At 39.8% G+C, this 22818-nt stretch overlaps 1 protein-coding gene across 1 annotated transcript; it reads right to left on the bottom strand.

The window, feature by feature from the left end:
* Positions 1 to 20: 20 nt before the first annotated feature.
* On the bottom strand, positions 21 to 3360 carry LOC133818232 (oxygen-dependent coproporphyrinogen-III oxidase, chloroplastic-like). Its single transcript, XM_062250986.1, has 8 exons — positions 2737 to 3360; positions 2567 to 2642; positions 1535 to 1629; positions 1162 to 1245; positions 827 to 914; positions 604 to 728; positions 415 to 513; positions 21 to 329 (listed from the first exon to the last, which is right to left on the bottom strand). Exons 1-8 carry the CDS (start codon positions 3304 to 3306, stop codon positions 261 to 263), a joined length of 1206 nt encoding a protein of 401 aa, XP_062106970.1. The 5' UTR covers positions 3307 to 3360; the 3' UTR covers positions 21 to 260.
* Positions 3361 to 22818: the final 19458 nt, after the last annotated feature.

Here is a 22818-nt window from a genome sequence, read left to right as displayed (position 1 = left end):
CATATCAATAAGCACTCGAGTTGAACTTGAATTAATTGCCTCATTAAGGTGGTAAGTATTCTTCCAAAGATGAATTATTCATACAAAACCAATGCACCGGTAGCAATTATATCCACTTCTACATCTAATGAATTCCCTCAAACAAGATGATAACCGCTAACTTATTCTAACCCTCAGCTACAAACATAGATTGGTGGGAAAGTAAATTGACAAAGGAAAAAAAAGCGTTGTTACTCTATGATACAAAAACACTTGGCTCATTAGATCCATTCCTTTGGGTTGATGCATGCATCCAATAGTTTCCACTCTTCACTTCCCTCTTCTGGTTTCTGCAAACCAGAAACAAATCCATTTAAGTAGGAGGCTCAAAATATTGTACTATAAATAACAAGTGAGTGAATCCAATTTGCTTACATGATCATATTCCCACCGAGCAGTGAGAGGGAGAGAGACAAGAATACTCTCTATTCTACCTCCGGTCTTTAGTCCAAATGTTGTGCCACGATCATAAACCTTCAATTTGAAAACGAAGAACAAATAAATAGGGCCTCAATTAAGATATTTGTAAATAAAACTTTTATCTTCTAAAACTCTCTTCCATACCAAGTTGAATTCAACATAGCGGCCCCTCCGCAATTGTTGCCATGCCTTGTGCTTATCATTAAATGGTGTATCCTTTCTTTTTTCTATGATGGGTATGTATGCAGGAATAACAGAATTCGCACATTCTGCAAGTTCAGGAAAAAGTGCATGAAGGGAAGTTTGATTGACTTAGTGTATAATTTGATAAAAATCGCAAAATGTTCAACAAATGTCAACCAATTACCATTTGCAAAAGAAAGAAGCATCTCTTGATCATAATCATTAAGATCATCGAAAAATATTCCTCCAAGACCACGCCTCTCATCTCGATGCTGCACACAGAAACGAAGATGAATTATGAGGCTAAACAAGGATCATAACTTTAACATTTCCTATTATAGTTGGTAAAAGACCAGCTAATTTGGACAAATGAAACTGTTTTTTCCGAAAAGAGAGAAATTTTGCAAGCAACTATATTCCTACTCTTTCTTGTTTGATTAATTTAATTCATTTTTTACTTTAACTTAATATTAGAACCCAATCACATCACCTAACCATTTATGAGGTTTAGAAACATACTTTGATGTAGAAATAATCGTCACACCATTTCTTGAACCGTGGGTAGAATGTGGGCTCAAATTTGTCACAAGCAGATTTTTGAACCTGCAGGAAGAAGCTAACGTAAATATAAAGTTCTTGAAAACAGTTGATGTGCATCATCTACAAGCCACATCATTTCTAAAATGTTGCAATAATATTTCTTAGCCCAACAAGAAGAATGTGAAAAATCTATCAAGTATTTCTTAAAGCGGAATGATGCTCACAGTAATATTATTATGTTAGAGGTGACAATAAGCCTCTCAGTTATCATTTTCCTTCTCTTGGCCGTATTTTGTTCTAAAAAAGCTAATCATGTGCTATTCAATTAATAGAAATGTTTTCGATAACATACCGAATGAAAGTGCTTGACATCTTCCTCAAAAATATAAGCAGGAGTTAAATCAGTACCACCACCAAACCACCATTGCCTAGGTGCTCCAGGAATGTCTGCAGAATTTGACAAAGCGAAAAAGAGTGCAAACTGTATAGTCATCAATAACACATTAGATAAAAATTAGGTAAGAAGCATGTATGGAGTGAAACGGAAAAACAAAATAATTTTATCACCAATCCTATATGCTGTTTCATATTCATTTGCACATAACGGAAGTTCTACTGTCACTAGGTCCACCATTTCATAGTATATGATTGTGCTCTTTATGTTAATTGAATCATAAAATGAAATAATCACCAATCACCCACTCCAGTAAACTACATTCATCACTTCCCTGCAGGTAAGAGTCCAACCCCAGCATCACAAAATATTGAAATGGTATCACTAACATCGAGTGACATGTTTTTAGTTTGTTCTGCAGGATGAATAAAAGATCTTCGACATCTGCTAAGTGTTAAGTCAATGTTTTGCCTTCATATCTTCCTATATTTCCACTATCCCAGGAGTTAAGAAATGATCAAATTGATAATGCTATTTAGATAAAAAAAATTCTTGAAAGCATGGATTAACAATACGACATTTTCAGACAAACATGCTACCTTGCTAGCTGCCTTTCATTTTGGGGCATAATACTTGTTAAAATGACTCTAAGGGGAATTATTTCCAAAAATAACTTAGCCCATTCCTATTCATTCTATCCAACGTTTACTAATTTCCAAACAATATAATGGTCCACAAATCATAGCCCTAGAGATCTTCTAGAAGACTGGAGCAGAGACTGAGTTATCGGCACCACCCGTCAAAGGACGAAAACTGTGTTACCGGTAGAGCCTACTAAGTCTCACAAACTAATCTACCTAAAATACGGTCAAATCTTCCAATAGGGCTACTAGAAACCAAATGTTTTATTCCCGAACCAAACATGTAATGCCACTAAAAAAAATTGTGAGGAATCAAAATTTACGGGCATAGCAGAAGCATATAAATTACCTTGAGGCGCATCAGTCTCGAAATATCGATAATTGAAATGCAGAGTGGGCGCAAAAGGGTTCTTCGGATGCAAAACCTGAAGGGAAAAAAAAACCAAAATTGAGAAGTCCTGAAAATTATGCAAACTCGCCGTAAAATTTCGAGCTTAATTGGAATTTCCAGGTACTCACTGAGCTAATGCCGGCGGCGAAGAACGGAACCGGACCAGGCTTGGTATCAGCAGAAGCAGCCTTGGCAGCTCTATAAGCCTCAGGAGGCATAACACCATAAACCACAGACACATTAACGCCAGCCTTCTCCCAAACGGCACCGTCCTGAAGAACCCTGCTGATACCTCCACCGCCACCGGGCCTGGACCAAACATCCTCCTTGAATTTGGCCCCTCCATCGGCTGCCTCGATGGCCTGGCAGACGGTATCCTGGGCGTCCCTTATCATCTTCTCGAAGCGGGCCCTGACAGAGGAGGAGGAGGACTCGCCCCGGAGAAATGTGTCAGGCCTGTGGGTCTCCGGCGTCTCCTTCTCGATCGAAACTGCGGATTGGACCATGAGTCGTCGCAGTGGCCTCGAAAGGGAAGAAAATCGCGAGCTCTTGGAGAAGCCAATGGGGAAAGTGTCCGTACGGATGGGCAAAAATGCAGCGATGGGAGAAGAAGAAGAGGATGAAGTAGTAGAATTGGGAGAAGTTAAGAGGGAGAAAGAGGAGGAGGATGAAGTTGAGAGAGCGATTGAGTGTCTCATTTTCAAAGCTGTAAGAATGAAACGAAATCCCAATCTGAGGAAGAAGAAGTGAGCATTCTACCACTATTTATATCTATTTCGATAAGGCAGACTTTATTATTATTATATTCGAAAGTCAAAAAAGAAAACTAATTTGCATTAAACAAAAAATAAAACTAGGGATTTTTAATTTTGGTTAGCCACGCCCACAGTTTTATTAAAATCAAAGTTGGTATATTTTAGTCTTCGTAGAGTTAATCTCTATTTTCCACTTGTAAACATCGCAATGGCTACTTTCAAAATTTAGTATAATAAAATTACCCTCCCAAACAAACAAGGTACAATAATAAAAAAAGTAAATAAAAACATGTAAAATAACAAAATTAAAAATGTAATTTTACATGATACACTTGATTTTGCAAAAAAAATTAATTTTTTATGTACTATCAAAGTTTTTTTTTTTTTTTTCAATTTTACATTTATACAGTTTTGTTTGTTTTTTTTGTCTTTTGTGCTATTTTTTTAATTGTTTAAGTTTATATATAATTATTTTTTAATTGTTTAAGTTTATGTATAGTTGTATTGGTGTTTATTTCAGATATATTTTGATATTTTTTTAAATGTGATAGTATAGAGCGGGTTGACTTTTAGTTTATTTTTAGTTGTTTTCTAACATGTTAGTATACAGTGGGTTTATATCTAGTTGTTCTCCAATTGTTAATTTTTAATTGTTTTTTAAACACCGTATTTTTTAAAATAAAAAACTCTGAAAAATCATATTTTTGAAAAACCTAAGGTAATATTTAAAAAAAAAACCGTAAAAAAATAAAAAATATCAAAAAGTATATATTTATGAAAAAATCCCAATTAAATATAGGAAAAATTATTTATGTAGGAATATTTGCAGCAATTCAATGCTTATGTAAAAAAATTTAAGGCCAAATATTTTGATGCAACTAGCAATCCCTTAATGTTAACTTTGTTCCAGAGGTCACGTGGCCTCGTTCCATAATGGAAAATTTGTGGCAAAATTTACTGAGTAATTAATTTTGTATTACTTAAATACATATGTCAAAATTTAGACGACAATAATACCTAAGAAATTTATTTTTGATGCAGTCGTATGTCCTACGCTTAAAACTAAGGGTTTTTTTTATTAATACATTTATACGAAATTTTTGTTTCATTTATACGGTAAGTACGTTTATTTCATTAATATATAACATAATTTTTTTTTCAAAGCTACAGTCTGCACTACAAAACTCTTATTCTCAATCTCTCTTTTCTCATATATCATACTAATTGCCACTAAATGACTTTTGGTTGTACAAAAGGTTGGTTTCGTATATATATATATTATCAAATTGAAATAACACAGTGAAAATATATATAGTATTGTCATCATATATATATATTCATAAAATAAAAGTACATTCATGCATCTACTACTATTGCATGCATACAATACTAATAAGTTGTTCTTCATCTTCATACAATTTGATCATATGAATGAAAAGTCACAATTATTTGACAATAACCTATTGATGTTTATATATATAAGCTTACAGTACATATATAGTTACATTCTTGCAACCAATCATTCAAATATAGTTAAAAAAAAAATGTAAGTTACATATGAGGTTATGGTAAGTTACTTTAGGTAGCAAAGTTGTTGCTTAACATGTATTAATTTGCATATGATGTTATTGTAAGTAGATTTAGGTTGCATAGAAGGTTTCTTAACAAGTTGAAAATCGAATAGCATGTTGGTTTTTTTAATTGTTTTAGTTGCATAGTAGGTTGTTTAACGTGACTTAATTTAATTTGCAAAATTGAGTTTTTTTTTTAAGTTGTTACAGGTTGTATGAAATTACTTAAGGATGATTAATTTGCATAATGAGAATGATATAGTTGCTTAAGTTGTTATAATTTGTAAATTAGTTTTTTTTTTTAACTTGCTTTAGGTTGAGTAGGTTGCAAATGAAGTTACTTAACATGTTTTCATTTGCATATGATATTCTTTTAAGTTGTAAATGAGGTTGTTGAAGATGCTTTAGTTACATATTAACAAGTTGCATAAGAGATTAATATGATAATTTCTTGTTGTTTTAGGGTTGCAGTGAATTGTACTAGTTCTATAAGGGTGAAATTAACATTTGAGATTTTAAGTTGTATAAGCTTGCATTTGAGGTTATAGTGGGTTACATAAGTTACGTAAAGATGAAATTAGCATATAAGTTATTAAAGTTATATGGGGTTGCATTTGGTTACATGGACTTGCATTTGAAGTTGCATTGAGTTCTATTAGTTGCATAAGGGTGAAATGAGCACATGAATTTTTAAAGATTCCATGGGGTTGCAATAGGCTTGCATTTAAAATTACAATGAGTTGTATATGCATATTTGTTTTTAAATTTCTATGAGGTTGCATTAGTTTTATAAAAATAAAATTAGTATATTAAATTTTTATAATAAATGTTTAACACATTAGTTTCGAATTAATGATTTAAATTTGGCTAATGATACCAGTGGACTCTTTAGCTTCATATCATTATGCCCGCAATATGCTTTGTGGGAACAAACCTTGGTATATATATATATATATATCTGTGTGTTTCTATTATATAATATATATTTAATTGCTTTTTTTTACAAAATGTTACAAAAAAAATTGGGTCATAGAATAGCTGAGCTTTCATATATATATATATATATATATAAATATATGTATATATATATATTTATACATATATAATGGGATTTTAGTAGATATGAGTGTGGACAACCAATATATAATTAATAATAACAACTACATAGGCATGTCATGATAATGAATTTAGTATATATATATATATTTATCAATTTATACAATGTTTGGAGAAATACTTGGCAATGAAACGGGAAGAAAAGAGGAATTAGCACGAGAAAAAGAGGGAAAAAAATGGATCCAATATATAAAAACTAAAGAGCAAACAGTATACATAAAAATACAAAATTAATTAAGTAGTTTTAATGAAAAAAATTCTTCATAAAATTGATAAGAAATTTTAGTGGTAGTAAAAGTGAATTTGTTTTTACAAAATGTAGTAATTGTGGTAAATTCTCTAAAACTAATTGAAGACGTGTGAAACCCACGTGACTTCACCTCATTGGCCCAAAACATATTTGATTTATTAAATATTTTAAAAATCATTCAAGATCTACTTTAAAAACTCTAAATAATTTAAAAATCAATTAAATTCTTTTAATAATCAATTAAAACAATTTAATAATCATTAAAAAACCCTAAAATATAATTTATAATATAAATCAATTAAAACTTTAATTAGAAAAACAAACTTAAATCAAATAAAACACGAATCTAAGAAATAATCTTCATCTTCTTCCTTCCAAACCCAGATCCGACCTCACCCCTAAAGCTTCGCCCTCACACCCACATCTTGTTCTGCCTCCACCTCTCCCTTGCAGACCCAACCCAAAAACCTTTGCTGGCATGCCTCGCCTGGAATCCAGTTCCCCGACCTCTCCCCGCATGCCCAAACCTTTTTTAGACCTCTAGCTCACCTCCTTTACTGGCATGCCAATAATTTTTTTTTTTTGGAAATGTAAATTTAGGTTTCAAATGTTTCAGTAATATATATATATAGAGGAATTCTCCTATAGGGGCTTCATTTTAAGCCCTACCGGTAGGGCTCTCAGTGTTCTCAACCCGTGAAAGGTTTTTGGCGCGATTTTTTTTATAACTGTGTATATTGTAGCTATTTAGAGCATTCTGCAAATTTTCAAAAAATTCTGAATAGTTTACAGTACCGAAAACAAAGTTCAAACATGTTGTTGCACGTGTGACTAATTTTTTTTATGCGCGTAGAAAGCAACATGTTTGAACCTAGTTTTCGGTATTGTAAACTATTCAAATTTTTTTGAAAATTGGCAGGATGCTCTAAATAGCTACAATATACATGGTCATAAAAAAAATCATGCTGAAAACTGTTCACGAGTCGAGAAACACTGAGAGCCTCACCCGTAGGCTTAAAATGAAGCCCCTATAGAAGAATTGTCCATATATATATATATATATATATAATTTACACGCCTTTGAGATCGACCAACATCACGAGCTCGTCATTCTGGTTAACCTCGTCCTTAGCCAGTAACTTTATCGAGATCATCCCCTTCGAGCTTGCAATGCCCAGGCTCAAACCTTCCCGATTGGTGCTCAATCGCCAATAAGAACAAATCAGGAAATTTATACAAGTGTTGAACCCTTGCAATTGATCAGTTGGGCTTCAAGCTTGACTAGTAACCTCGAAACACCTTCGAGACCGCATGTAGCTTCGAGCTCACCAATTCCATTGTCGTCATCTTGATACCAAGCAAAACTGTAACATCCCAAAATTACCTAATAAGGCTTAGGGCCTCGATTAGGGGGCAAGGATGACATCATATGGAGTTATGTGCTTATTTGCTATATTTAATTGTAATTATGTAAATTATATGATAATATGACTAGTTGTGCATGTTTAAAGATATTAAATGTGCATGTAGGCCCGTTTCTCATTAAAAGGGAAATTCGAATAATTTGGCCCATTGCGGACATAATTATATATATATGTGCATATATGTGAGAGACCACATTATTATGTGGGTTTATTTGGGTTACTTGGCACGAGGCAATCCTAGGGATCAAGTTAGCGGGAAAGTCACAACAGGACCCAATACTCGACTCGGGGCGAGTCAAGGGGTATTTTGGGTATTAGGAATTTAATTGGGTTATCAGGTAATGGAAATGAATAATTTGTGATATATTTGGAGTTAGTGAGTTTAGGAGAGAATATTGGGGAATTTGACCATTTTTCTTTCGGGGACGTTTTTGGTACCCGAGCCTCGAGATTAGCTTAAGTCATTTAAGGTTAAGGAAAAAAAAGACAAGAACCACAAAACACTTCTCCAAACCGACTTACACTCTCTCACCTCACTCTCTTCCTCTCTAAGTTTCTTAGGTATGTGTCTTTGAAGAACCAAGGGGATTTTTGACTAGAAATCAAAGAATTAAAGCCTAAAACTTGGGGGATTAGTCCTGCTGCAGCTTGCGAGATTAATCATCAGTTGAGGTAAGCTCTAGACCATGTTTTTGCCTTTGAATTCTGTGTTTTACTTGGCTGTTTTGAAGAGTTTTGAACCTTTTAGCTCAAAAATTGAAAGTGGTATTTTGATGAGTTATAAGGCTGTTATTTTGTTAGTTTTCGTTGTTGGGAAGGTGTTAGATCTATTGTGGTAATTGAATTATGGTTTTGGGGTGAGTTTTGGTTAATTTGGATTGGTTTTGCCTGCTAAAAATTATGGAACATCTGGGTTTGTGGGGCCAAGTCGCGACCTTGTTCTTGAGGGACCGCGACTCAGCTTGAACCCAGGCCTTGGGAGGTCTCTGTCTGGGAGGCGCGCTGCGACTTACAAGAGCAAGTCGGGGCCCACGTCCCTTGACAGAGGGGGGAAGGCTTTCGGATAGGAGGGGTGTGCTGCGACTCTCAGGGCCAGGTTGCTGCCCGCCTGGGCATTTTTGGCCTTGGGAAGCTTTTTAAAAAGGGAACCTTTTCCTTAGGGTTCGGGATCAAGTCCACTACCTGGTTCAGTGGAGCTCGAGGCCCCGGAGGCTAGGAATCACTCCAGAAGCCTTTATATGCTCGTTATTGATGGAATCTTATATTATGGTTGTGACTAGGGTATCGCTAGGGGCTCAAAACCAGGATCATGCTCGGGGGTCGGACCTGAGGTAAGAAAACTACACCCAATACGTGTTATATGTGATTAGGGCTTGGCCCGACTATTATCAATTATCTTGACTAGGGTTTGGGCCCCAAGGACATTTATATTTAAGCTTTTTCTTCATATGTTGGTTGGTGTCTGCTTAAGTGCTTTATGACTATTATGTGAATTTCGTGGTTAGGGCATGAGGCCCCGTTAAATAGGTATGATTAGCATTGTGAGAATGATTGTTCGATGGTGTTATGTGATTAACATCCATATGTGTGTATTCTGTTGGGATATGCCTATCCATATCTGTTTCTATATTGAGGTTTATAATCCTGGATTAGGGCTTGACTTATTAGTCAAGGACGACAATAGCACGCTGCGCACTGGTCGAAAGGCTTAGGCCTAAACCAGCAACGTATTATTATGTTGGCCAACCCTATGGTCGATGAATAATTAAAGCGCCAGGTACGCTGGACTAGCTCTACGACTAGTTACTCAATGCTAAGGGCAAAGGCCCCAGGTGAGTCTATGGTCACGTAGCTTGGGCATAGGGCCCCAGGATTGCTCCATGTTCAATTGTTTAGGGCAGTGGCCCCAAATTGGTCCAATGACCACTTGTTTGTAACTGAATGATGATATGTGTAGGTTATTACTGTTGTACAAGCTTGATAAGTATCTAGAAGTTTATATTTTCTGTTTATGCACATGTTGAGTTTTCTTGCTAAGCCTTGGCTCGCGGGTGTTTTGTGGTGCAGGTAAGGGGAAAGGAAAGCTTGACCAGCCATGAGTTGGAGAGCTTCGGTGGCAGTGTGTACATATGCGGCTACTCGACTACCACGACCGGGGATATCTCAGAGGAACTAGGGTTATAGCCCTGTTTTTGCCGCTTAGGCTGGCTGAATGTAATTTTGATGAATATTCACCTTTGTAAATTTTTAGTTGTAATATTTTGGGATCCCACGTTTGTATGAAACTTTTTAAATAAAAGTCCGCGGTTTTTTTGAACAAAATTTTTAACCCTGGCCCTTGACATTAACCTTAGTTACACATTTTAAACCAAATGACTTTGTTAGCAAGTCTGACACAATTTAATGTACACAGTGTAATGCTCCTAGATTAGGAGGACATTACAGAAACGGTCAAACTTAGTTCGCGCATATGTTGATGACGTGGCGTACTTGCTTATTCCGAGCTCACATTTTACCAGCCTACATTTCGAGACCATAATTTGTATTCTCGAAATTTGGGTGTAACATTTTGGCCCCTCAAAAGTTTTGGTTCGAATCCTATAGAAGGAAACTTTTGAACTTCTCCTTTCAAAAAATGTGCCACCTACCATACTCGAGTACAGACACGCGTCACTCAAGGATTGCACACCCAGAGTACTCAAGTACTCCCTATCTCTACCCACGTCCCTTAATATATCTCCTTTTTGCCGCCAATGTTATAATCCAACCCCATTCATCAGATCAAGCTCCAATCCAAACCAAAGGTCCAAATTTATCTAACCTTTGATATCCCTCTGGGACATATATATACATGCCTTCTCTTCTTCTTCCTCACTTTCATTTTATTATTCAGAGAAAAGGAAAAAAATGAACCAGAGCCACATTTCTCCCTTTGCATGTTCTCTAATCCAACAAAGCAAAGTAACTCCGGTATATTCGACTCCGTGAAAGTTTTTCTACAACCACTCCTCCAGTCAACGATTTCCTCATTCCCACGATCAACTCTGTGTAAGCTCATGTTCTTGGCTACTTTTCTTTGGCATGCTTATATATATATTTATGTTTCTTCTGTATTGTGAGAGTATCTTTACTGGTTCTTACCCGTTTTATAAGGCTTTTACGTCAATATTAGGCAAGCTTTTGATCCGAGTTGTTTTGATGTAGTCAGAATCACAATTTTAGACCAAAGATTTCTAGCATAACCATGTAAAAATGGGGTTTTTTTTTTCTGGCAATAGAGGGTTTCGTGTAGCTTAAGAAATAGGGGCTTTTGGTTTAGGATTTTAAACGCAAAAATCCAAAAAATATCACCTTTTTGGGTAACTGCTAGGTGTTTTCCTAAAAATCTGGGATTCTTTTTAACTGGTATTAACCTCCCCACTGACGTGTGAGTGCACTCTCGATGCCCGAACTTTACAATAGTTTGGGGATGACATCCGAGTTAATCTCGCCCTTTCGATGCTTCAGTCTCGATTGGGGCAATCTCGTTATCTCGAGCTTTCGAGCTCGATTTATCAAAATTAGAATTTCTTGTATGTTGGGCCTTCATCTTTTTATTCCTTGTTAGATGTCGCATTACTCTGAGAATCGGTGGGGGCTCAAGTTCGCTATCCCTTACCACCCATCAACACCCAGTCCTGAGTCACCTTTTACCCAAAACCAATGACTGATCCGCGAGCACAAAGAAAGGTGTGAGTAAGAGGATATACGAGACCACTTTCGACGTCAGATAGACGAGGTTGAAGAGAAAAAGAGGAGAAGACTCTGAGTGGCAGCTTATCATGATCTAGACCCCGATATCAGGCCTATTCTGCTAGATCCCAAACTCAAAGTGACCGTCTCCTTCGCACTTGGTGTACTTTCATTCTCCCTAATGGAGGACTCTTCAACACGTCCTTTAACCTCCTAAGCTCTCTCAGTCCCCACCTCGAGGGAGGATTTTTTCGAGGCTGAGCACTACTGGAGCTCAGTCACGTCCACCAGCCAAATATCTGAGTTGTTGGCTTATCATGGCATTAAGATCTCTAGTACCCTGATGTGCCAACCAGCGACCTCAAACGAAAAGAGCTGCTACGCTCTGAGGGATGGCAATCCCGACAGCAAAATCAAGCTCGTCGCATGGAGTCGCGAGCACATGTGGGCTGGGGGTCTGCTACCACTAAAGACATACTTCAATAATTTCTTGGACTTTGTCGAGCTCGCCCCCTTCCAGCTCCAAACCAACTTCTTTAGGGTCTTGTCAGCCCTCAGGTCGCTGTACCACAAGATGAAGTGGGAAGGGCCTTCGGCATAAGAGATATTATATCTCTTCTATCTTAAGAGCAACCCTTCTCGAGCTCGTGGAAGAGACAACTTCTATTATTTAGGGAGCTATCCGAAGGAAAAATGGCTTTTCAAAGATATGCCAAATCATCCTCCAAACTTCAAGCTCGCCTTCTTCTGGACGAATGGTCTCACTCCTTCCAGATTTTACTCCTTCCAACGCATCCGTAAGTATTACATCATACTTATCCCTTTTTTCATTGAATAGTCAGGCTCGAAATATTCTCACTTGTTTGTTCTTGCAGCCAACTACCATTGCCCCACTCCATCAGAAGCGATGATGGAACATAAGGCATCCATCCTTCAACTTCCCTATGGTCAAAGGTCCTTGTCCTACCTTCTTCACGAAGACAAGCTCCGAGCTTGCGGCCTATTAGGCGAAGGTGAGTCCACTGATGACTCGGGGTATCGTAATTACCTGAGGTGGGAACATGTGACACTCCCAACTGTTAGACTTCCCCCCATGAGGAGATCTCCAGGCTCACGGTTTCATGCCGCTGCATCTCGCCGACACGATCCACCAGTCTCGGGCAACGAAGCCCATGATGAAGCCTCACCAATCTCGGCTGACGGAGGTAAAGTTGAGCTCGAATCCTCCATGTGGTCTCCCTCCTTACTTAAGCACAAACCCAGCGTGATGATCCTCTTTGAGGACCACATAAATAATTTCCTAGTATGGTTGTGGGTAGACCTTAGGGTTCGTAGGTTTGATAGCTGGCTAGGGCAATACCAGACTATGTATAGTTTAAATGAAGTCTGGGATAGGGTAGTCGTTCAATACGGAACTAATATTTATAGAGACCTTTCGAGGTTGTCTTCCACTTATAGATATGGGACTCCCCCAGTGTCTTCAAAAGATGGGGGAATTTCCTGGTCCCCGAGCTCAAGCTCAGTTGAGAGTACCAGTTAGGCTTCTATTATCCTTGAGTCTTATTTCTTTTAGTAACCCTTTCTCGATTACTAAAGTATGATTTTTATGTTTTTCCAGGTGAGATGGACTCAGACTTAAATAATGTGCTCAACTAGCCTATGACCGCGAAGGCGAGTAAGCACCAACGAGCCTCGCAAAAAGGAGGTCACCCCTCCAAGATGCCCAAAAAGACCGAGGTGGCCCTTCCAGTCTCAGTTCCTCAAAAGTTGAGTCAGGCTGTTGATCCCACACCCGAGGTCGGACTGAGTACTATTATCGAGGCAATGGTGCCTGCCACAACTCTGCCTCCTCCTGCTGTCCAATCAATTCAAGGAACCCCTACAGTCTTAGCTCAAAAAGGCATGGCTCTTGTGTGGGAGCACTTACTGTCAATCTCGACTCATGTTCCTGAGTTTGTGGTCACTAGTGCAGCGGGATCTCACGGAGTCAACCTAGGCTTCGATGCCTTGACTCGCGTGGGTCACAGTCTTAGCCACCTCGGGGCCCCTCAATGGGATTTTCTGACCTCTTGCCGAGATGCCAACACTATTTTTGACAAGGGTGCCAAACTTCTCTCCTCGATTAGTTACTTTTTCCTTGACCTTCTTGTTTTGTATTAACTTAGGCTACACTTTGCTAACTTGTGTTTATTTTTATGTGTAGGCACTCATATCCTTCGTTTAGCACAACTTTATGCTGAATAGCAAAGTGACCGCGAGCAAGGCCCTTGCGCAGGATGCTAGAGACGCCTAATTGTGGCTCAAGGATGAGCTGAAAGCAGCAAAGTTGGAGGTGGCAGCAAGGGATGCGACCATTTAGAAGGGTTCTAAGCTCGAGTCAAAGCTAGAGGTTGCTTTGAAAAAGGTCCAGAAAGTCCCCGACCTCGAATCGACGCTGGCAGTGACCTTGAAGGAGGTCGAGGCCAAGAATTCTGAGATAAAGGGAATTAGAGAACTCAATGCCAAGTTGGAAGAGGAAAATAAGATGACCTTCGAAGTTATTGAAGGTGAGAAGGCTCGTCTTCTGGAGGAGTTCAAAACCAAAAAAGATCGCTCCGTAGACATGGCGATGTATCAGATTTGGGTGAACAATCTCGACCTCGATACCAGTTTCCTAGCCATCCTGGAGACCGATTTCATCGCCAAATGGCAAGCTCGGCTTGAGGAGGAGGAGGCCATACTTGAGGCTAAGGAAGCAGCAGAGGCTTCAGGGGTTGCGGCTGGAAAAACATCTAAGTCTTGAAGCCAAGATTATGGGCTGCGACCCATTGTAATAATTTTTGTAATTACTTTTATGATTTTTGTGCCCTCGGGGCAAAGAAAATTCATAGCTCGATTTTTAGCTATCTTAATTATCAATTTATAACAATAGCAATTTTTATGCACACAATTTTCTAGCTCGAAAATCTTTATGCATTCGATTTTTCCTTTAGCTTTTTGGCTTAATATTATGCTTTACATTTCTGGATCAAAATATTTTTAGCTTGCCATTATTAAGGACTTGCTTTTATACTTGTTTATTCGTACAAATATATCTATTGGAGTTACGTTTGAATTTCAATGCATTCATGCACAATTTTTTCAAAGTATCCACGTTCGACTTCGTTACTGTCAAGGTCGAACCTTACTTTTACCATGTACTTGAAAGTACTTAATTGGCATGTAATTTTATTAGTCTAGTTATATTTTTCTTTTTCAGCCACTTTTCCTCATCCTCGAGTATGACCTTAAGGTTGCGAGGTTGAGACTTGTTTGAAAAAATTTCTAGCCCTAGTGTCGACTTAGTTTAGAGTTGGTATATTTAGAATTCCAACTTTTTACCGACGGTTAGGTTTTGCTGGTTTGTTCCAAACTCATTTAGCTCGCGTGTTTGGTTTATAATCCATACACTTATTTTCATGTCAGGTTAATAATCCATACATTACTTTATATTTTATTTATGTTATATTTTTTCAAACCTATGGTATGATTGTATACCACTTATGTAATGCCCCGAATTCTCCGATGTGGTTTAATGGCGAGAATAGTAGTCCGGGAGGGCCATACTTGTTTAATTGTGCCATTAATTGATAAAATGCATGTATATGTGAATTATATTATAGTATGATGTTAAATGCATGCATGTGGGTCCACATTTTTAATTACAGGGGTGTGATGGTAATTTGGCCCGTTGAGGGTATAATTGTATGCATGTCAATGATATGTTGTTGAGACCACATTATAATGTGGGTTTGTTCGACCCTTTCGGCATGAGACGACCATGGTTTATTAATTAGTGGTCTAGTCATAACAGGTTTAAGTTCGAGGCTCGGGATGGGTCTCGGGGTGATTTTAATGATTAGAACGTTACCGGGAATTAAAGGGTAACGGGATATGAATTATTGGTGTTTAGGATTATTGAGAATAGTGGGAATTGGAGAGCGTTAATTATGATTAACGAGATAGGTTGGAAAGGACAAATTTGCCCTTGGGTGCCTTTAGAAACCCTTAATTGACCTAGGGGTATAATGGTCTTTTTTACCCCTAGGATAGATATAAACTGATTTAGGCTGTAGCATTGAGGAGAAAACAGAGCAAGTTAGTGAAGCTTACTCGTACCTTCTCCTTCCTCCATCTCCTTTGTGATTTTTGAACTCTTGTTGAGGATTCTAGCTAGGGAAGTAGGCCTTGGGAGTTTGGAAGAGTGTTCCACCATTGAAGAGCACTACAACCTGAGTTTGAGGTAAGTTTTTAGCCACTAGTTTCCATGTATGCTCTGTTTTAGTTGTTAGTTTCAGCTTATGCTTTTGTGGTGGATTGTTGGAATTGATGGAAGTTTTGGTTGGGGTTTAACTTGGGTTTTGCTAAGGGTATGATATAGATCAAGTTAGGGGTTGTGTTGGAGGTTTGAATGGTATTTGATCTTGGTTTGAAAGGTTGGTTCGAAGGAAAATCGCTGGGGAAGAAAAAAAACCAGAGTTTTGGCAGAACTGGGGGTTGGGTCGCGGCATGGCCAAGGAGGGCCGCGGTCCTTGAAGGATGCTGAAGGAGGCCGCCTTTGTTTGAGGGGCGGGCCGCAGCATGGCCAAGGAGGGCCACGGCATGGCCAAGGAGGGTCGCAGCCCTTAGTGGCATTTTGGCCAGAAATGAGTTTTTGGCTCGGGGATTCAAGCCTTAGGCCTCGGGATCGATCCTACTACCCGATTTAGTAGTATTCGATGTCTTAGAGGCTAAGTTTTGGTTTGGGAACCTTTGTTATTCATTTTATTGATGAAATCCCATAATTGGTTATGACCAGGTAACCGCTAAGGGGACAAAAGATAGGTCGTTCTCAAGGGTCGTTCTTACATTAATCCTCGCTCGAACCAGAGGTAAGAGAACTGCACCCCATATGTAACATGCATGGTTGTTCATGAAGCATATTGATTGAGTAAATGTGGACATGGATTGATTATTGAATGCTTAGAAAATCTTGCTCACTTGTGCATGGTACTGGCTCATTAGTTAGAATTGGCAAAGGTGTCAGTATCAACTGTGAAGTTGTGACTCATTAGTCAGGTTCGGCAGTGGTACTGGGCAATGGTCACACAGTACTGACTCATAAGTCAGGACGGCCTTAGCATGTTCAACGCAAGCCAATAAAGATTAGATCTAATCGATAACTGCATTGGATGACTCAGAGAGCATTAATGTCGGACCGACCTCAAGTTCGATTAATACTATAAGCGCTTGTGTGACTTACCCATCAATCTCTCATCTGTTAAGTTAGAGACTTACCTATCAGTCTCTCATCTGTTTAAGGCTAGTGGCTTACCTAGCAGCCACTCTTTTGATTAAATTAGTGACTTGCTTGTCAGCCACTCAGTATGGTTTTCTAGAACCTCAAGTGATATTCACTCATCTGTTTAAGAGCTATGAGCTCTATGTGATTATAATCATAATCATTTGATAATGTTACATATAATGCTGTATTTTCTTGATGGGCTTTGGCTCATGGGTGCTATGTGGTGCAGGTAAAGGGAAAGAAAAGCTCACCCAACCTTGAGTGGAGAGCTTAGGTGGTGATGTGTACATATGCGTCCGCTTGACCACCACGGCCAAGGAGTTCTCAGAGGAACTAGGGGGTTTACCCTATTTTTGCCGCTTAGGTCGGCGGATTTGTAATTTTGAAACAGTAATGACCTTTTTTAGTTGTAAATAACTTGTAAATGTTCTTGTGGGCCCATGAACAGTTTTATGTATATAATAAAACATATCCTTTCCTTTTTGTTGTTTTTCACCTTAGCCTGTTAATAACACTTAGAACACATTTTTAACCAAAGGACTCGAGTAGTGGGTCAAATTTTCAGTTCACCATTCACCGTAACGGTTCTGGGGTAACTAGGGCATTACAACTTATGCCCCCGTAATATCCTATGATTGTGATCTTAGGTTATTGAAATCTGAGGGTTTGCAAAAAAAAAAAAGTATAACAATAAACAATACAACTTTTGATCGAAATTCAAAATTTAAAAAATCAAGCACATGTTTGGTTACACTGAAAACATCATTCCTACATTACTAATAATAAGGTCGTAGATGTTCACCATTCCAAGCTCGTGGAACCAATTCTCCATTTAACCTCGCTAACTTATACACTCCAGGTTGAATAATGGACTCGATCTGGTAAGGCCCTTCTAAGTTGGGTCCAAGTACCCCAGCAGATGGGTCTCGTGTGGCTAAGAATACGCGCCCTAGCACTAGGTCTCCCAATTCAAAATTTCTATCTCAGACCCTTTTGTTAAAATATTTAGCAGTTCATTGCTAGTATGCAACATATTTTAATTGGGCTTCATCTCGTCTTTCTTCAATGAGATCCATCCTTTCTTCGAGTTAGGACATGTTCGAGGCCTGATTGTATGCATCACGCCTTATTGTTGGGATTTCAAACTCAATATGAAACATGGCCTCGCATCCATAAGCTAGGGAGAAGGGAATATGCCCCGTCAAAGTCCGCGCTATGGTTCTATAAGCCCACAAGACTTGAGGCAACTCCTCTGGCCATTTCCCCTTTGCCTCTTTTAAACTTTTCTTCATGGATCTCTTTAAGGTTTTATTGAATGCTTTGACCTGGCCATTTGACAGGGGATGGGCCATAGAGGAGAAACTTTTATTATCTTGTTTTTTTTTTTGCAGAAGTGTGTAAATAAATCGCTGTCGAACTGGGTCCCATTATCTGATACTATCTTCTTGGGCATCCCATATCTGCAGATAATATTCTTTACTATGAAATCTAGGACTTTCTTCGAGGTAATAGTGGCCAAGGGTTCAGCTTCGATCCATTTTGTAAAATAATCAACTGCGACCACAACATACCTTACTCCACCTTTTCCTGTTGGCAAGGAGCCTATGAGGTCAATTCCCCATACTGCGAATGGCCATGTGGAGCTCATCATGGTGAGCTTGGTGAGTGGAGTTCATGGAATTAAGGCAAACCATTGACATTTATCACATCTTTTTACATACTCAAACGAGTCTGCCTTGACTGTGGGCCAGAAGTACCCCTGCCTAATCACCTTTTTCGAAAAACTATGCCCCCCAGTGTGATCTTCGCAAAACCCTTCATGGATTTCTTCCAAAATATTTTTTTTTTACTCGGGAGGAGTTACACATAGAAGTAATGGCATAGAGTACCCCCTTCTATAAAACTTCCCTTCCACAATAGTGTACCTTGGAATTTGGTACATCAGTTTTCTAGCCTCATTCCGATCTGCTGGGAGACTTCCGATTTTGAGGTAGTCAACTATTGGGGTCATCCAGGTTGGTTGTGAGTCAATCATACATAAATCTTCTTCGTCAGGCTCGTTATACTCAGGGTCGATAGAAATTCTACTGGGACCACATTAAGTGTGTCAGCCTCGTTAGTTGTGGCGAGCCTGGCTAATGCGTCTACATTTGAATTTTGCTCTCGGGGGATTTGTTCTATAGCGTAGAACTCAAACCCTCCGAGTGTTGCCTTTAAATTCTCTTGGTACACAGCCATTTTATACCATGAGCCTGATACTCCCCCAGGACTTGGTTAACAACCAACTGTGAATCACTATAACAATGTATGGCCTTTGCTTTGAGCTCGGTGGCTATTCAAAGTCCTGCTAATAACGCCTCGTATTCAGCCTCGTTGTTTGACACCTCAAAGCCAAACTTTAGTGCCAAGTGGACGCGATTTCATATTGGGGTAATTAGAATGATGCCTGCCCCTGATCCATTTTCATTAGAAGATCCATCGATATAAAGTTTCCACAGCTCGCGGGCTGGGGTTACAACTTCATCGTTGGAGATCCCAGTACATTCGACAATAAAATCTGCTAGAGCCTGTCCTTTGATTGTCGTTCTCGGGTGATAAGTGATCTCGAACTGTTCGAGCTCAACAGCCCACTTCAACAGTCTTCCAGATGCTTCAGGCTTGGATAAAACCTACCTCAGTGGCTGATCGGTCAACACATGAATAAGGTGTGCTTGGAAATAGGGTCGAAGCTTTCGAGATGCATGCATTAGGCACAGGGCCAGTTTCTCCTGTGAATGCCAAAAATTGACTAGAGCCATAGTCGACAGTTACCCTCAATTAGCCTCGGGCAAGCAAAAATGCCCAGAAGGACCTAAGGGGCATCGCTATGCGAGGCTTTCCTTCACCCATGCGTGCCTGCCAAGGCAACAAGGGCCTCACTACGCGAGGCTGCCCTTCCCCCACGCATGCCTACCAAGGCCACAAGGGCCTCACTATGCGGGGCTGCCCTTCCCCCGCGCATGCCTGCCAAGGCCACAAGGGCCTCGCTACTCGAGGCTGCCATTCCCCCGCACGCGCCTGCCAAGGCCACAAGGGCCTCGCTATGCGAGGCTACCCTCGCTCGCGTGCCTCGCAACCCAAATGCGTTCCAACGCCTCGCACAACAAGACTCACCTCACCACAACTGTGTGCGTCTCGCGAGGTACGACCACACTAAGGAGCCTCGCGCCACCATCGCCTTGTGGCCCTCATGCAACCCTTTTCACACCTTGTGAGACCCATCTCCAACCCTCGTGATTGCCCGGGTCATGCATGGGTACTCACTTAGGCACCAAGGGTCACACCTTGTGAGACCCATCTCCAAGCCTCGTGAATGCCCGGGTCATGCATGGGTACTCACTTAGGCACCAAGGGTCTCGCCTTGTGAGACCCATCCCCAAGCCTCGTGAATGCCCAAGTCACGCCTGGATACTCACTTAGGCATCAAGGGTCTCGCCTTGTGAGACCCATGCCCAGGCCTCGTACATGCCTATTTCCACGCCTCGTACTTGGAGGTGAGGATGGGATAAAAGAAGTATGGATCGACACTTACTAAAATATAATGAAACCTAGAGAAGATATTTAGGTAAGGAGGACCATTAGGCATGAGATAAATGTACAAGCACGGGATGTACAACCCTGAAAAAGGGCAACGGCATGACTCTGACATCTGTATCCTACAAGTAGTGGAGGTACGGATTTGTACAGAGAGTGGAAGCACTACATGCATACCTCTGACTATGTACCAGGTCGACACCATAACCTTCTGCTCCACCACGACCTATGCCACTACCCTGACAATGTACCTACGTACAATCTTGTCCCCTGGGACCACAGTGTATGGGGAGCCATTAGAGCTCCAGTATAAATAGATCATCACCCCTCCAGAAAAGGGGTTGGGAAATTGATTATATGCTAAGGCTGTTAAGTAATATACAATTTCGACTCCATTGTAGTTCTTCATTTTTACTCTTTCAAGTTTACTCCATCTTCTTCCAAGATACCTTTGGCAATACAGTCTTAATTTTCTAACCTTATATCGTTGACGAGATTTCACCGTCAACATCTCCATTAATGGATATCTTGATTCTGCCCCCAGTAATCTCTTGCTGATACAGAATACAGGTTTTTGTATTTTCTTATCCTCCCATACCAGTACTGCACTAATGGCGTGCTTGGTCGTGGTGAGGTATAAGTACAAAATTTCTCCTATATTAGGTTTAGACAAGATTGGTGGTTAGACGAGATGTTTCTTAAGATTTTGAAATGCGAGTTCACACTCCTCCAACCACTCGAACTTTTTGCCCCCTCTTAAAAGATTAAAAAATGGGAGGCAACGATCTGTAGATTTCGAGATAAACCTACTTAAGGTCGCCATTCGTCCAATTAGGCTCTGGACATCTTTATGTTTTCAAGGTGAAGGAATGTCTATTAATGCCTTGATCTTGTATGGATTAACCTCTATTCCCCGAGCATTTACTATAAATCCAAGGAACTTACCCGAAAATACTTCAAATGAGCATTTTTGTGGGTTAAGTTTCATGTTGTATTTTGGAGTATAGCAAAACACTCAGCGAGATCATCCACATAGTTATTGTTATGTTTAGATTTGACCAAAATATCGTCCACATAAGCTTCCATGTTATTCCCTATTTGTTCAGCAAACATCCTATTTACCATCCTTTGGTATGTGGCTCCAACATTTTTGAGCTTGAAAGGCCTGACGTTGTAGCAATACAATCCATTATCGGTTACAAAGCTCGTATGTTCTTGGTCAGGTGCATGCATGGCAATTTGGTTATACCCAGAATAAGCATCCATGAATGACATTATGTCATGGCCTGCAGTGGCATCTACGAGCTGGTCTATTCAAGGTAAGGGAAAGTCGTCTTTGGGGCACGCCTTGTTGAGGTTTGAATAGTCGATGCAAGTTTTCCATTTGCCATTGGGTTTTGGGACCAACACCGGATTGGTGATCCAATCAGGGTAAAATGCATCTCGTATAAACCGATTTTCTTTTAACCTCTTGAGCTCCTCTTTGAGGGCCTTCTTTCTATCTTAGTCCAGGAGCCTTCGTTTTTGCTGCTTCAGGGGGAAGCTTTTATCGATGTTAAGTGCATGGCTTATGACATTCAGACTAATTCCTACAATGTTCGAGTGCGACCATGTGAATATGTCCTGGTTTTCTTTCAAAAAGCAAGTTAATTGCTATCTTGCATTTTCATAAAGTTTTTTTCCTATTTTTACCACCCTCGTGGTATCCTTTTCATCGAGCTCAACTTCTTCGAGCTCCTACAGTGGTTCAAGATCGGTCCTTTCTTTGACTCTAGGGTCGATCTCTTCTTCTATCTTGAAGATGGATCCGTCCATCTCCTGAATGACCACAAGTGTCTGGGCACTTGTTTGGTTTTCCCCCTCATGGAAATGTTGTAGCATTCCCTTCCTACGAGCTGGTCTCCCTTCAGCGTCCCGATGCCACTAGACGTCGAGAATTTGATGGCCAGATGCCTGACAGACGATACTGCCCCAACCCAATCAGGACGGGTCTCTCGAGCAGTACGTTGTTGGTTGATGGGGCATCCACCACCACGAACTCCATCATCTTGGTTACCGAGACTGGATAGTCTCCCAAGGTCACAGGGAGTTCAATGGATCTTATACAGGCAACCCCTTCTCCTGAAAATTCATACAACGTCGCATAGGCTTTCAAATCTCAAAGCGTGAGTCCCATCTTTTCTAGAGTGGCCTTGTAAAGGATATTCACAAAGCTCCCATTATCGATCAGGACCTTGTGTACCCTCCTGTTTGCGAGTTGAAGAGTGATGACCAGGGGGTCTTTGTGAGGAAACTGGACGTGTGACATGTCCTCTTCAGTACACGTGATGGGTTGAGTTTCAACCCTTTGTTGCTTCCCCAGTCTTTAGCTCATTAATGTATCTCTTTTGGGCGTTTCTACCTGATCCTGCAATATGTGGTCTCCCAGAGATAGTTACCACATCTTCTCCATCTATTGGGGGAGGTCGATCATCCTCCCGTACTCGG

The sequence above is a fragment of the Humulus lupulus genome, chromosome 2, assembly GCF_963169125.1.
Source record: "Humulus lupulus chromosome 2, drHumLupu1.1, whole genome shotgun sequence".
NCBI lineage: Eukaryota > Viridiplantae > Streptophyta > Magnoliopsida > Rosales > Cannabaceae > Humulus > Humulus lupulus.
Note: the sequence above shows the minus strand (reverse complement) of the source record. Positions and strands in the feature narration are given on the sequence as shown.